Source organism: Panonychus citri, unplaced genomic scaffold, assembly GCF_014898815.1.
Source record: "Panonychus citri isolate SS breed McGregor unplaced genomic scaffold, ASM1489881v1 Contig00038, whole genome shotgun sequence".
Classification (NCBI taxonomy): Eukaryota; Metazoa; Arthropoda; class Arachnida; order Trombidiformes; family Tetranychidae; genus Panonychus; species Panonychus citri.
The window spans coordinates 27,152-42,500 of record NW_026515443.1 but is presented as its reverse complement, the minus strand read 5'-3'; the positions used below and the strand labels follow the sequence as shown (position 1 = coordinate 42,500).

The 15,349-nt window shown below is 33.0% G+C and overlaps 2 protein-coding genes and 1 long non-coding RNA gene across 3 annotated transcripts in view; 2 read left to right on the top strand and 1 right to left on the bottom strand.

Moving 5' to 3' along the window:
• Window positions 1-1,524, top strand: part of LOC128397676 (uncharacterized) — a 2,516-nt gene extending 992 nt beyond the window's left edge. The window contains exons 2-3 of the long non-coding RNA XR_008326994.1: window positions 590-1,292; window positions 1,470-1,524. This is a non-coding gene — a long non-coding RNA (uncharacterized LOC128397676). The remainder of the gene's footprint in view (window positions 1-589; window positions 1,293-1,469) is intronic.
• Window positions 1,525-8,338: 6,814 nt separating this feature from the next.
• LOC128397678 (centaurin-gamma-1A-like) lies at window positions 8,339-11,665 on the bottom strand. The gene is made up of 5 exons (XM_053358424.1): window positions 11,124-11,665; window positions 10,689-11,051; window positions 10,469-10,586; window positions 9,349-9,709; window positions 8,339-9,241 (listed from the first exon to the last, which is right to left on the bottom strand). The coding sequence occupies exons 1-5, from the start codon at window positions 11,557-11,559 to the stop codon at window positions 9,017-9,019; spliced, it is 1,503 nt and encodes a 500-aa protein (XP_053214399.1). The 5' UTR covers window positions 11,560-11,665; the 3' UTR covers window positions 8,339-9,016.
• Window positions 11,666-12,464: 799 nt separating this feature from the next.
• On the top strand, window positions 12,465-13,780 carry LOC128397677 (uncharacterized). The gene is made up of 3 exons (XM_053358422.1): window positions 12,465-12,703; window positions 12,777-13,015; window positions 13,291-13,780. Exons 1-3 carry the CDS (start codon window positions 12,698-12,700, stop codon window positions 13,736-13,738), a joined length of 693 nt encoding a protein of 230 aa, XP_053214397.1. The 5' UTR covers window positions 12,465-12,697; the 3' UTR covers window positions 13,739-13,780.
• Window positions 13,781-15,349: the final 1,569 nt, after the last annotated feature.

The window sequence follows — 15,349 nt, the reverse complement described above, 5'->3', positions numbered from 1 at the left end:
AAAGTGACCAAGATTCTTTTGATAACCCGTTCGCCATTTTAATCCATTTCTTCGAGGAGACAAAAGTGGGAGAGACAAAGATTATCCTTCAAGAGAAGATGATGTAACTTTGAGAGAGAGAGAAAAAAAGGAAAGACTTTTCTTCCTTTCGGATGATAGAGAGCGTAGCGAAGATGATGAAGACCAGAAAATTGTTCTCTTTCTCAATGTTACAGTTGCGAATGAGAAAAGCGACAGAGAAGAAAAGAAAGAGAATAGAAGAAAATGGTTACTAGGGGTGGAAAAGGGAAAAAAGAAAATCGTGAGAATAGAAAGAGAAAAGAAAGAGAAGGCGCAGTTTCTCTGCTCCCTCGCGAGAGAGAAAATCAGGTTTACAAGGGAAGTGGAAGTTCTGTCTATCATTTGCAATTTTTTCTTCTCCAGGCAACAAATTTTTCTCAACTCTTTGTTCACTGTTTTTGGAATTTTTTTCTTTTCTTTTTCTTACCTCAATTATTTTCTTCTCTCTCTCCCTCATCGTGTAATTAGTAACATTTTTCTTTTCTACTAATTAATTTATTCTTTCTCTCTCTCTGTCTACATTTGCTAGAGGAAACAAGTGAAAAATTCTAAACTTATCAAATAGAATTTTTTGTATTTTCTATTCTCTTTCTGGATTATAAACAACAAACTTCTTCGCTCTTTGTGTTCATCATCTTCATCTTACAACAACAATTTTTTCTTCTTCATCTCTCTAGTCAATCACATCAACTTTAAATAATCTTTTTTATTAGTCAAAATGGAAATTTAATTGTTGTTACTAAGCCATCTTTTTTTTCATCTCTAAAGTCAACTACATTATCTCTCTATCTCCTAAATCATTGGATTCAACTCTTTCTTATCTCTGTTTCGGATTTTCTTATATTTGTGTCTTATCTTATTCTCATCTTAAAGTTTGATATCTTTCTTTTTGATTAATCTGTATTTCAAATCCCTAAGAGACCAGAGAGTTAACTTTAAATCCGTTAAAATCATGTTTATAGCCAGCCAACATAGACCTAGACATTCAACACACTGGTACCTTACAACGTGATCATCACTCTCATCATCAACTTCACCACCACCAACAACAGCAACTACAAAATCAACACAATACCTCCTCGTGTAAACCACCAATTTGGACAGTGGCTTATTCATCAGCGACACCCTTAGATCCCCACCATCACCATGGTGGGTCACTTTACTTTGATCCAGCAACATTAAATAGGCAACATCTCAGAAATCATCATCACAACAATGTAAACCTTATGATGGTTAGTTTAACTTTTTTTTACTCTTCCACACACTTCCAACCAAACAACCCAATTCCTCTTTGATGTAGCAATTAATAAATTGCTACATTTTTCTGACTCCATCTCTCAACCAGTATCAACGCTCAATTAATTTTCTCTATTTATCATTATTATTATTATTATTTTTCTCTCTAACAGTTCAATCCTGGAGATATTAAAAGTGATCAAATCCATCATGTTGATGTCGATTCTATAGGGCGTTAGCGCTAAAAAACATATTTGTTTTTGGAATAACGGGTGAATGGAGAGTCGCAGACGCAAATAGATTACAAAAAATCGAAAATCGAAGGTTCGAAATCGAACTTCGGTAGGCCAAAAGTCCGTTCATGATCCCATTTAAGATGCAATTATGATCTTTTCTGGGTTAATTTAGCCCAAATGTCTCATAAAACTTTTTTTTCAACTCTGGCCTAACAGATAACGGACTTTTGGCCTATCGAAGTTCGATTTTGAACTTGATGTCAAAAAAATTGCCCAGACCTGACGAGTCCAACAATGTAATCTATTTGCGTCTGCGACTCTCCATTCACCCGTTATTCCAAAAACAAATCTGTTTTTTTAGCGCTAACGCCCTGTAGTAGTTTCGATGCAAAAAGAAGATTAATATTTTTATGCTTAGCTCCATAGTTATTTATCGCCGTCTTCCTTGCAGTATATCACGTAATCCATTTGCAGAAAGGTAAGACTTTTCTCTTCACCCAGAAAGTTTCAATCAACCACCTCAAAGGGTCGAGATCGAGTTTTTTACACCCAGAAAGTTTCAATTAACCATAGAAAAGGGTCGCGATTGATTCTTTTCCACCCAGAAAGTTTTAATTAACTATAGTAAAGGGTCGATATTGATTCTTTTCCACCCAGAAAGTTTCAATTAACTATAGTAAAGTGTCGAGATTGATTCTTTTTCACCCAGAAAGCTTCAAACAACCACCTCAAGGGGTCGAGATCGAGTTTTTTACACCCAGAAAGTTTCAATTAACCATAGAAAAGGGTCGAGATTGATTCTTTTCCACCCAGAAAGTTTTAATTAACTATAGTAAAGGGTCGAGATTGATTCTTTTTCACCCAGAAAGTTTCAATTAACTATAGTAAAGGGTCGAGATTGATTCTTTTACACCCAGAAAGTTTCAATTAACTATTGTAAAGGGTCGAGATTGATTCTTTTCACCCAGAAAGTTTCAATTAACTATAGTAAAGGGTCGAGATTGATTCTTTTGAACCCAGAAAGTTTCAAACAACCATCTCAAAGGGTAGAGATCGAGTTTTTTACACCCAGAAAGTTATAATTAACTAAAGTAAAGGGTCGAGATTGATTCTTTTCCACGCAGAAAGTTTCAATTAACTATAGTAAAGGGTCGAGATTGATTCTTTTTTACCCAGAAAGTTTCAATTAACTATAGTAAAGGGTCGAGATTGATTCTTTTACACCCAGAAAGTTTCAAACAACCATCTCAAAGGGTAGAGATCGAGTTTTTTACACCCAGAAAGTTTCAATTAACTATTGAAAAGGGTCGAGATTGATTCTTTTGCACCCAGAAAGTTTCAATTAACTATAGTAAAGGGTCGTGATTGATTCTTTTCCACCCAAAAGTTTCAATTAACTATAGTAAAGTGTCGAGATTGAGTTTTTACACCCAGAAAGTTTCAACTAACTATTGGAAAGGGTCGAGATTGATTCTTCCACCCAAAAGTTTCAATTAACTATAGTAAAGGTCGAGATTGATTCTTTTACCCAAAAGTTTCAATTAACTATAGTAAAGGTCGTGATTGATTCTTTCCACCCAAAGTTTCAATTAACTATAGTAAAGGGTCGAGATTGATTCTTTTGAACCCAGAAAGTTTCAAAACCATCTCAAAGGGTGAGATCAGTTTTCTACACCCAGAAAGTTTCAATTAACCATAGAAAAGGGTCGAGATTGATTCTTTTCCACCCAAAGTTTCAATTAACTATAGTAAAGGGTCGAGATTGATTCTTTTGAACCCAGAAGTTTCAAACAACCATCTCAAAGGGTAGAGATCGAGTTTTTACACCCAGAGTTTCAATTAACCATAGAAAGGGTCGAGATTGATTCTTTCCACCCAAAGTTTCAATTAACTATAGTAAAGGGTCGAGTTGATTCTTTTGAACCCAGAAGTTTCAAACAACCATCTCAAAGGTAGAGATCAGTTTTTACACCCAAGTTCAATTAACCATAGAAAGGGTCGAGATTGATTCTTTCCACCCAAAAGTTTCAATTAACTATAGTAAAGGTCGAGATTGATTCTTTTTCACCCAGAAAGTTTCAATCAACCACCTCAAAGGGTCGAGATTGAGTTTTTTACACCCAAAGTGTTTTAATTAACTATTGAAAAGGGTCGAGATTGATTCTTTTGCACCCAGAAAGTTTCAATTAACTATAGTAAAGGGTCGTGATTTATTCTTTTCCACCCAAAAGTTTCAATTAACTATAGTAAAGTGTCGAGATTGAGTTTTTACACCCAGAAAGTTTCAACTAACTATTGGAAAGGGTCGAGATTGATTCTTTTCCACCCAAAGTTTCAATTAACTATAGTAAAGGGTCGAGATTGATTCTTTTGCACCCAAAAGTTTCAATTAACTATAGTAAAGGGTCGTGATTGATTCTTTTCCACCCAAAAGTTTCAATTAACTATAGTAAAGGGTCGAGATTGATTCTTTTGAACCCAGAAAGTTTCAAACAACCATCTCAAAGGGTAGAGATCGAGTTTTTTACACCCAGAAAGTTTCAATTAACTATAGTAAAGGGTCGTGATTTATTCTTTTCCACCCAAAAGTTTCAATTAACTATAGTAAAGTGTCGAGATTGAGTTTACACAGAAGTTTCAACTAACTATTGGAAAGGGTGATTGATTCTTTCCACCCAGAAAGTTTCGATTAACTATAGTAAAGGGTCGAGATTGATTCTTTTTCACCCAGAAGTTTCAAACAACCATCTCAAGGGTCGAGATTGATTCTTTTACACAGAAAGTTTCAAACAACCATCTCAAGGGGTGAGATCGAGTTTTACAGAAAGTTTCAAACAACCATCTCAAAGGTAGAGATCGAGTTTTTACACCCAAAGTGTTTAATTAACTATTGAAAAGGTCGAGATTGATTCTTTGCAGAAGTTTCAATTAACTATAGTAAAGGGTCGTGATTTATTCTTTCACCCAAAGTTTCAATTAACATAGTAAAGTGTCGAGATTGAGTTTTACACCAGAAAGTTTCAACTAACTATTGGAAAGGGTCGAGATTGATTCTTTTCACAAAAGTTTCAATTAACTATAGTGAAGGGTCGAGATTGATTCTTTGCACAAAGTTTCAATTAACTATAGTAAGGGTCGTGATTGATTCTTTCACCCAAAGTTTCAATTAACTATAGTAAAGGGTCGAGATTGATTCTTTTGACCCAGAAAGTTTCAAAACCATCTCAAAGGGTAGAGATCGAGTTTTTACCAGAAATTTCAATTAACCATAGAAAGGGTCGAGATTGATTCTTTTCCCCAAAAGTTTCAATTAACTATAGTAAAGGGTCGAGATTGATTCTTTTGAACCCAGAAAGTTTCAAACAACCATCTCAAGGTGAGATCGAGTTTTTACACCCAGAAAGTTTCAATTAACTATAGTAAAGGGTCGTGATTTATTCTTTCACCCAAAAGTTTCAATTAACTATAGTAAAGTGTCGAGATTGGTTTTACACCCAGAAGTTTCAACTAACTATTGGAAAGGGTCGAGATTGATTCTTTCCACCCAGAAAGTTTCGATTAACTATAGTAAAGGGTCGAGATTGATTCTTTTCACCCAAGTTTCAAACAACCATCTCAAAGGGTCGAGATTGATTCTTTACACCCAGAAAGTTTCAAACAACCATCTCAAGGGTAGAGATCGAGTTTTTAGAAGTTTCAATTAACTATTGAAAAGGGTCGAGATTGATTCTTTTACCCAAAGTTTCAATTAACTATAGTAAAGGGTCGTGATTGATTCTTTTCCACCCAAAGTTTCAATTAACTATAGTAGTGTCGAGATTGAGTTTTTACCCAGAAGTTTCAACTAACTATTGGAAAGGTCAGATTGATTCTTTCCACCCAGAAAGTTTCAAACAACCATCTCAAAGGGCGAGAATGAGTTTTTACACCCAAAGTGTTTTAATCAACTATTGAAAGGGTCGAGATTGATTCTTTTCCACCCAGAAAGTTTCAATTAACTATAGTAAAGGGTCGAGATTGACTTTTTACACCCAGAAAGTTCCAATTAACTATTGAAAAGGTCGAAATTGAATTTTACTCCAGAAAGTTTCAATTAACAATTGGAAAGGGTCGAGATTGATTCTTTTCCACCCAGAAAGTTTCAATTAACTATAGTAAAGTGTCGAGATTGGGCTGGACTCGGATTAGGTCCGCACGTTTAGAGACCTGAAATTTTTGTGTATAGCTCATGTCAAACTACATATTATGTGCGAGTGTGGAATTGAGGAAAGATCTAGTTCCTGAGATACAGGGCTTCAAAGTTGATTTTACAGAGCTCTGTGGGAAAATGAAGTTTTCGTATATGCATACTAATGTCTTTTACTTTAATTTTATATATATATACCTTATGGTATGGAGTATTATCATGAAAATTAAGACTCTAGCTACTACGTGAGTACTTATAGTGTGTCTTTATGAGACTTTATTCGTCTTTACTATAATTAATGAACCACTACATATAGAAGCACTAAATTTAGTTGAAGATCAAGTCAATGTCATACGATAATGTCAAAGTCATCTAGTCATATAGTCTTAAAACTGATATAAGTTTGATTATTCTTGTTGAAAATCATGGATCATTTTGTTGAACAATCAATCAATTGCGTCTTATTTAATTCAACATTTAATCATTTAATTTAGTTTCATTAAGATTTAGAATCCATTATCAATTACTAAATTGTCATTCATATTAATCCTTTAATTTAACTTGCTTATTAATCATTATTGTTTAATTGTGATTAATATTCTAGTTAACTAATTAACTAATTTACTGATTTACTAATTGAGGATTTTACAATTAGTCACCTTAATTGTTACAATTTACTATTTAAATTACAATTCTTTTTATATTAAAGGGGTATGTATCACGCAAAATCGACTTTCGTAAAACTTAAAATAAGGTCACAATTGCCGTCGAAGCTTAAACTGTTTTTCGATGATATTTCGAGAACGGCAATTGTGGCCGAACGGGACATTTTAGAGAAGTTTTGATTAGACAAAACATTGTTTTTTGATGTGTTCTATCAGAATTGTGACCTTATTTTAAGTTTTACGAAAGTCGATTTTGGGTGATACATACCCCTTTATTAATGTTTAAACTCTGATCAAGTAGGTTAAATATTATTTCACATTTTACAATAATTCTAATCAAAAGATTAAGCAAAAAGTTGGGTGATTATGATGAGTCTCTGTGTTAACTCAATGGGAAAAATTTGAATTCCAGTAAATTGATGATGTTGATGATTAAATGAAATGATTTTGATTAATTAAGTAAATTAAGGTAATAATTAAGGTTAATAATTGTTGATATGACCATCAAATTTAATTCACTTCCATGGGAATATAACCAAATAAGAGATTCTGAATTCTGAAAAGGAAACAATTAAATCAAATATTAATTTGACCAGGACTTAATCTTTATTATCATTAGAATAATAAGAATTATTCAATTTCTAGAATCAGAATCATCTCTGATCAAAGATCAAATCCAAAACCGATTGATTATTATTACAATCAAAATCAACAATGACAGTGACTTTTAGTCAATAATTAGTAGGATGAGAAAGAGGGAGAAATTAATTTCAAAAGTAAGAAAAAAGTAAGAGAAAACGAAAGAGAAAAAGAAATAAAATAAAGAGATGAGAAAGAGGATTTCTTATCCTTTGGTTTCTCTTTCCAAAAGTTGACTTTACATTACATCCCCACCCTCATGATTAAACGGAGGGAATTATCAGCATAATTCAGTCAATTTGAATATAACCAGTCACATCACCAGTTTGATGGACTTGATTAGTAGGGGGTATCAGCTTGGTCATCATTGGTACTTTGATCTTCTTGATCAGCAGCGAAGGGACAGTGATCATACCAATGGAATTGTGTTGGTCTTCCAGCGATGTAACATTTCCAACATGGAGCTCTTGGAGTCTTGAGAAGACAAGGTGGTGAATAGTTTATTGAGAGTTAACTATGAACTTACAGAACATTTTTATGCAACAAGCGAGAATTTACTGTATGTATCAATACAATTGTTGTAAATTATTGACTCTCAGTTCAGTAGGTGATCTTTTCGTTCACTATTACAGCTATATACATGTATATGTAGATTAAAAATGTAGTCTCACTCAATACACCACAATCAATTCTAATGATAATCTTGACCCAAGTAAAGCAACAATCAGAAACTTCAACCTGATTAATCATTGATATCAAACTGAATCAGCTAAATTGCACATTTTATAATACGTTTATTGCAATGAATAAAACAATAAAATGATTTTTTATGCAAATTCATCTATCGAGTGAAAGTTAACTGCCTTCATCAAATCAAAGTTGCTTTACTGGTTAATCTGTTTCATTGAGCAGATGAATCAATCAGTAGGAAAGTGAAACAACTACAATTAAATAAGAACGATATTTAATTAATGTATATGGTTTATAGCCAGTCTTTGGGCGCTGAGATATTATTAATAATAATAATAAGTTACAGAATTTATAAATTAAGTCGAATGTAATCTTAATTGTTTGATGTTTTCAACAGATCATTAATTAATTAATTTGAATGAGACCCATTTCTTTGGTGTAATTAGTTTTGGTACATTTTTTGTTTGTAATTTGATTTGAATATAATTAAGTGGATCAAATAGTAATAGTTGCTTAGTAAATCTAAATTTTTCATCTTCATCTTTTGTTCCTTCATAATCAAATTAATCAATAAATAATAATTATAATCAATAGACGATAATTAACAAAAGTATTCCAACATCGGAGGTGGAATGAGATAAAAATGTTTGTTAAATTTACAACGAATACTCAACAATTAGTGAAACAATTAAGCTGGAGTGTTGATTATGATGTGATTTGATGATCATCTGATGAAAACGAAGAGAAGTGAAAAAATTAATGTGATAGAGGTAAAGATGAATTGTAATTGTCATTATTTTTGACAGATCAACAGATCAATTAACTAATTTGTCGTTAATAACCTTCGGAATGTTTCGATTGCTGTTTTTGTTTTGTTCCTATTTTAGTTGATGGACTTTTTTGTTTGAAATGAAAAACCTTTCGCTCTTCTCAGGATGAGATCGCAGAACAACAATTCTAATCTACTATATTTACATGACTCTAAAAAAGATTCCCTGGTTCTCTTTAATCATATTTCAACACACAAAGAAGGGTTGGTGGTGGTGTGTGTGTGTGTGTGTCTGTTCAGATAAAAAGGAAATAATCTAATTGTTGAATGATAATCTAAATCTTAAAAGAGTGCATAACCAAAATGCCTCTTCTTTTAAATGTGTGTGTGTGTGTGTGTGTGTATATATTATAGCTCTGTGTATGTACAAAGATAACGAGAAAGTTGAGAAAACTGGAAAATGGACAGGAGTTTTGGAAGATAACGGGGGAGATGAAAAGACTCTCTTTCAAGAGGCATATTATGTACACGAAAGTCAAATAATACTGGCAGGAAGTGTATCGAACACATCTAGCGCTGATGATCCCATAGCCGAGAGCCTTGGACGTCTCTTAATGTGCGATCCGTTCATAGTATTTCGTGATGTGGAGTAGCCACCATGCTGTATGAGAAGATCGGCAATGTCTTGATGCCCATTCAATCGGGCATAATATAAAGCTGTCTGTCCATAACGGTCAATCGCATCTGCTTTAGCATTGTGCTAGAACAAAATGAAAACAGTTTATTAATAATGATAAACACGAGAGCCTTGGTTAGTTTCATCAATTCAATCGTTTGTCAATGATTCAATATTATTACACAACTTACCCAGATAAGTAATTGTACAATTGCAAGAGATCCAATAGTTGCAGCGATGTGAATTGGATATTTACCATCGGATGGTTGAATTGGCGAGTTTACTTGATCTGGAGATGGTAAATGAGCCAAAACTTTAGCGACACTCGGTACATTGCTGTTAGAGATATAGTATAAAAGTTGTTGCTTGATGCTATCAGGTGAGTCTAATGGAGCAAGAAACTCTTTCTTTTCGTATTTACTGCGAATCCATCTTTCTTTCTCATCTCTCGAAGACGAAGCAGTTGGCTTGGTTAAACCTCCAATGTTATGTTCGTAAATACTATTAGTTATGGAATTTCCTAAGGATTTCATTACACTAACATGTCCAGGCCTGAGGGCGAATGAAGAAAAGTAAATATTGATTTTATTTGATCAGAAATTGAGATAAAAAGGTTCCATTTTTAAAACTTGAAACAAAAAGATAATCTTGCAGGTAAGAGGACAACAAGCTTATTAGGCTAATAGTTAATCTGCTTGAATATTCTATTCATTAATTCAATCAACTCAATTTGATTAGACGAAAAATATCACAGTTCAATGAGATAATAATTTGATATTCTCGTCTGAGTCCCAAGGCTTAAAATTGGTCAACTTTAATTTGAAAATCAAAATCTTGAGTTGAAATGTTTCAATAACTAACGTTAAATGGGATAAATTTACATGACGAGAGTTAAATTGTTGGTCAAGTTAATTAAGAAATCACTCAATGGACTTATTTGTTCTTGGTTCAATATTATTAAATTGATTCAATAGATTGATTCCAAATCAATCTATTGAATGTTACATAAGGCGATTGAAGATGAAATTTTCATAAATCAATGATCCTATCACCTCGTTCAAAAAGGGAGATTGTGTTAATTAAATTAATTTCCACAATCAAGCTACTCGAAACTCATGTTTTACTAAACTAAAGATGAATATAAAAATAAAAGAATGATAATCAATTCCCTATGAGCCATTGACTATAAGAAAACAATTCATTTGATTGTTTTCTGAGAAAATATCGAAACCTTTTGATCAACAAAGGAACCATCTTAATGAGCTAAATTGTGAAAACAAGGGATAATCCATAAAAAAGATAATTACTCACGGCCAATCATCTAAATCCAATGAGCGAACACGGGATATGTGCGTTCCTAAATTACGATGAATTCCAGAGCATTCGATACATATCAATGCACCCAAATTGAAACTAGTCCAATCAGGATCTAAACCGAGAGAAAAATGGTAAAAACGATGAGAGATACAAAAGGTAAAAATGATTAGCTATTTGCTGGCGAAGCAAAAGAGTAAAATAATCATCTTCATACTTGGTTTATTGCAATCAACGCAATGGGAATTTCCGGCAACCTCACGTATCGTTTGTACAGAAGCTCGATCAGAAATACCACTAATACGGTATTTAGATTTGTCACTTTCCATTTCCTGTAGACTGTTCAAAATCTCTTCCTCGATCTTTGTCACCCATTCTTCTCGTTCATCGAAACTTGATGCTTCGAAATGCCATTGTTTATTGTCAAGAGAAACAATGATGAATTCATAACCATAAGAATCATCAACACCTTCACCGTTTTGCTTATTGTTGCTTTTACTTCGACGATGACGTTTCTTGTGATGAGTTGATTCCTTTCCGAAAGAGGAATTGGTACCTGAAAGCTTATCACTTTCTATAGCTAATTAAGAGCAATAAAAGAAACACAACATGATTAGACTCGTCTCAAAATGGGTGAGAATCAATTGATTACCTGAACATATATGAAGACTACTGAGATCACTTTCTAAATAACTGGAGGTAGATTCAATTAAACTGGAAGGTCCACTACTACCTTGTGTTGGTCTTGACCCTCTCGGTTTCTGTCCTGGGATTTTGACTGTTGTGTGTTTAAGGGGAATGTTTTTACCTTGAGCTTCACTTTGGTAATCCTGGAGGGTCGAATGATAAGTCAGGTATCCATCTCTAATTGTGACCCATTTCTTTTTCCAATCCTTGTTCAAAGGCTTTTTACTCTTCTTGTAGAGAAAACCTTGTTTAACTGGGATTTCACGGCCAATACCAAGTTCGCCATTTTTCATCTTCTCTTCTAGAGCTTTATTCTTGTTGTGGGTGAACTGAGGGAAAAGATTCGACCGGCGACGCGACTTGCGAGAAGGTGTCGGTGTAGAACTTGGGGAAATGTCCATAGTCGATGTCCAGTGAACCAGTCAATCAGTTAATAAGATACAAAAACACAAGATTTTCATTCGTACACAAAACACTAAACCGATACTATCGAAACCCAAGTATCGACTGATATCTGATTGAAGATCCAAATTGTTGCTTCCATTTGACAACAGATGGAGAGAGACTCAAAATCGGATAGATAGACAATCTTTCAAAAGGTTCCAAGGGCAAAACTTTAATCTCTCGAAATCTGATGGATTAATTGATTAGTTTACAAACAATCGTTGTTCAGGTTTTGTGATCATGTTGTCTGATTTAATCTCACAAATAGTTATCGCCGATAATTAACTCGATGCAACTTTTTCATGGTAAATCTGTAATCTGATCAATTGCATGAATAAAATCAAGCTTCTATTTTAGGTGAATTCGTTTAATCATGAGATCAAGAATTGTAAATTAAATGAAACGGTTCAAGATTAACTGATGAACAGACTCAGTTGACATGAACATCAGCACTGGTCAGTAAATGTACTCAATGGGTACTTGGAAATGGAAACCAAGATTTAGTCAACAATTTCTATGCTTTTAATTATCAAAAATAGAAAATGAAATCAATAGGAGATTTCTGTAGACAATTGAGAAACTTTTTAAGCATCACAATTAACTTTTTGACTGAACTTTTGAATGTCCCAAATATTATGCGAAAGCTTAATTCGTATCACCAAAAACCAATAATAACACGAGCGTAACACAAACTGGTTGAAAGATCAATTGTTTCTTAGTTAATGATAAATTGAATCGATAACTTTATCAGTGACAATTAACATATCAAGGGAACAACAATCAACATAAATTGGGCTAAAGAGGTACGAAAAGAGAAGGAGAGAAAGATAAACGATTTCGAGAACTAATTATGATTAACAATCTTGTTCCAACAGTAATACAAGTAAAATTTTGTTCAATCAATTGTGATTAGTTAACAGTTTATGTTAAATGTTAAATAGTCAGAAATTAGTTTAAACTTATTGGTGGGAAGTAATCAAATCATTTAATTTTTGCTCATCTTAATTGCAGAATTATGGTTCCAATCCATCGGGATTCTTATTCTTTTCCTTAACCGTTGGTGTGTTTTCAAGACAATAGAAAATCAATTGAAAAATGAAGGTAAATTGTGACCCGAGCCTGAATTAAATTGTTTTCTTTCGTGGTAATTTTCTGCGTTTTGTTTATTGTTCAGGTTCCACTTCCAAGACTCATTGTAATTGTATTGATTGTTGGATTATTAATTGGGACAGTTAATTGTGCTATCAACTTTTCTGTTGATTCACCACCAGCATCATACATGACACCAAGATTTCGATTCTCACCGATGAAAATGTCAATGCAAACGAGACACGGACCAGAAACTGGTCAAATTAAAGTTAAATTTCCCGAAATGTCAATAGTTAATCATCAAGATGAGTCAATTATAATCAAGTGAGTACGATTAACTTTAACTAAATCCATTGGTTTAGACTCTTGGTGGACTAATGTTTGATTTTTCTTCATATAAATTTAACCCTGATAATCAAATTACTCAGCCAACATGAAAACCGGATAACAGTTTTCAAGGTTTTTCTATTTTATTTAATCACTTTGATTAGGATAAACGTTACCGATAAGTTGTCAACAATTTAGACTCTTTAAAGAACAGAAAAACTTGAAATGTTCAATTAGCAAAATAATTTACTTATTTTCTTATATTTTTGTAGTGAGAATGTTTCACCAAATCATAAATTCGTTAACCCTTATCAAGTAATTAGACCTTCGCCAATCGACCCAATGTTTCAACGTCGGAAATTATACCGAATGGCCGGAAATCAATATAGTCGAATGTACTTCGATAAAGCTGCCAAAACAGTTTCAATGTCTTACCTGATGATTCCGCCTCGATTCACCAATTCGACAATTGAAAAAGGTCCAAGTAAACTTGTGAAGATCAACTGTCCAAATTGTTTCCAAAATTCTCAGCAAATTTCTCATCATCATAACCAAAATTTCAACAGTAAACCCAAAAAAGTTTTTTCTTATCAATACCAAGGATTGAAAAGGCAAAATACCCACGATGGTAATGCAGGTAAGGTGAACTTTGACCTTTCCAGATCGCCATTATTCACTCCATCGCCTCCTCAGGCGACCATCAGAATTTATCACAATTGATTGGTTGAAAAGGTTAATCGCTTCACCTCATCGCAATTAAGTCACAAACCCAACCAGACAACAGATGGAGACACCTGATAGATTTAATAATTGATTACAAAATCAGCTGATTATTCTGTCTCAATTAATACAATTTGAATCACTTTATTATCAATTTATCTGGTGCATCTTTGTAATAATTTATTAATTGTCATAAAAGAAATATAAAATTTTCTATGTTTCATTGTTCATCTTTGAAAATCTTTATGAAACCAAAATCATTTCACCTCAGTGAAATCCTAACCTCATGTTATCAATTTCATTTGTTTCGATTTTTCGAGCGAAACATCAGTTTCCCAAGTCCATAACCACGATAATAATTAGAAACTTTTGCTTTGAAAAAGTTTTAAACATTTTCGATCATTCAAATAGTAACTCGATATGAAACCAGATGGAGCATACAACTGAAGGCACCAAGAGACATCTCTTGGTGCATCGTCAAAGTCTTTGCTCGAAAGCTCAAAATATCTCATTAATCAGCGATTAATTTGACTAATTAACTTTCCACGGTTGTATTACTGTTGGTATCAGCGTTTATTTTGAAACAAAAGGAAAGTTCAAGATCAACATGAATGTAAAAGTTAATCAAATGGTATAAGTTTTATTATTACAATCAATTTATTGCAATAACCATTGATTAGTACAAAATCGTAGTATAAGAAAAGTAAAAGGGCAATTTAAATGTTCAACTACAATATCAGGTAATAATAATGATTCAGTGTTCAGTTTAAATTGACAGAGGAGTAAACCGTTTAAATAGGTAGCAACTGTGATTGTCATTTAACTACACAATTAACGTAAGATAAACGATCGATCGATTGATTGATTGTAACAAAGTGTGATCATTGCAAAGGTTTAAACTTAAAATTGACAATTAACAATTGATGATTAGTTATAATCAAAAGTAATTTCAATAATTCATGTTAATGCAAATCTAACAATCATTATTTTGTTTCATTGAGTTAAATTGTTATAATAAGTAATAAATTAAAATGTATAAAGCGGGAAGTGTAATATAAAAATAGCTTTGACTTGTTTCTTAATAATTTCAAATTGATTGAATTATTCGCAATCATTAAGGTAAAGATAATTAAAAGGAGAATTTAATTCCAATCATTTAGTATATAATTTAAGGTGTGAACTGGCAACGATTGAATAAATCATTATGTTCTGCTGTTGAGACATTCGATTGGCTCTTTAATTGTTGCGCATTGATTAAGCTATCAAGATATAAATCAAGTTTTGGCTTTGATTCTGTGTTGATTGTCAATTGAATCAGGAAGATAAATGGAAAAAAAGTTGAATTACTAGACGTAGAATGACATAAGATGATGAGAAAGAGAAAGAGAAAGAGAAAAAAGGAAAGACTAAAGAGAGATAGAAAATGAGTGAGATTGGCAAGGTGAGATGAGGAAGAAAAAAGAAAACAATGTGAGCTAATAATGAAGAGAAAGGTACGAAAGGGTTAGGGAGGAGATGAAGAGAAGTGGGCAAGTATTAATAGATGAAAAGTGGAAGAGAAATCGAAAGGCACGTGAAGTGCTTGAGGAAGATAAGTGAGCAAATTATGAA

What these genes read in the sequence shown, in the direction of transcription:
- LOC128397678 (XM_053358424.1), bottom strand. Translation starts at nt 11,559, where the DNA reads ATGGACATTTCCCCAAGTTCTACACCGACACCTTCTCGCAAGTCGCGT. An exon ending in TAGTCTTCATATATGTTCAG is followed by an intron (nt 11,052 to 11,123) that starts GTAATCAATTGA and finishes GCTCTTAATTAG; the next exon opens with CTATAGAAAGTGATAAGCTT. An exon ending in TTGTACAATTACTTATCTGG is followed by an intron (nt 9,242 to 9,348) that starts GTAAGTTGTGTA and finishes ATTTTGTTCTAG; the next exon opens with CACAATGCTAAAGCAGATGC.
- LOC128397677 (XM_053358422.1), top strand. An exon ending in GATGAGTCAATTATAATCAA is followed by an intron (nt 13,016 to 13,290) that starts GTGAGTACGATT and finishes ATATTTTTGTAG; the next exon opens with TGAGAATGTTTCACCAAATC.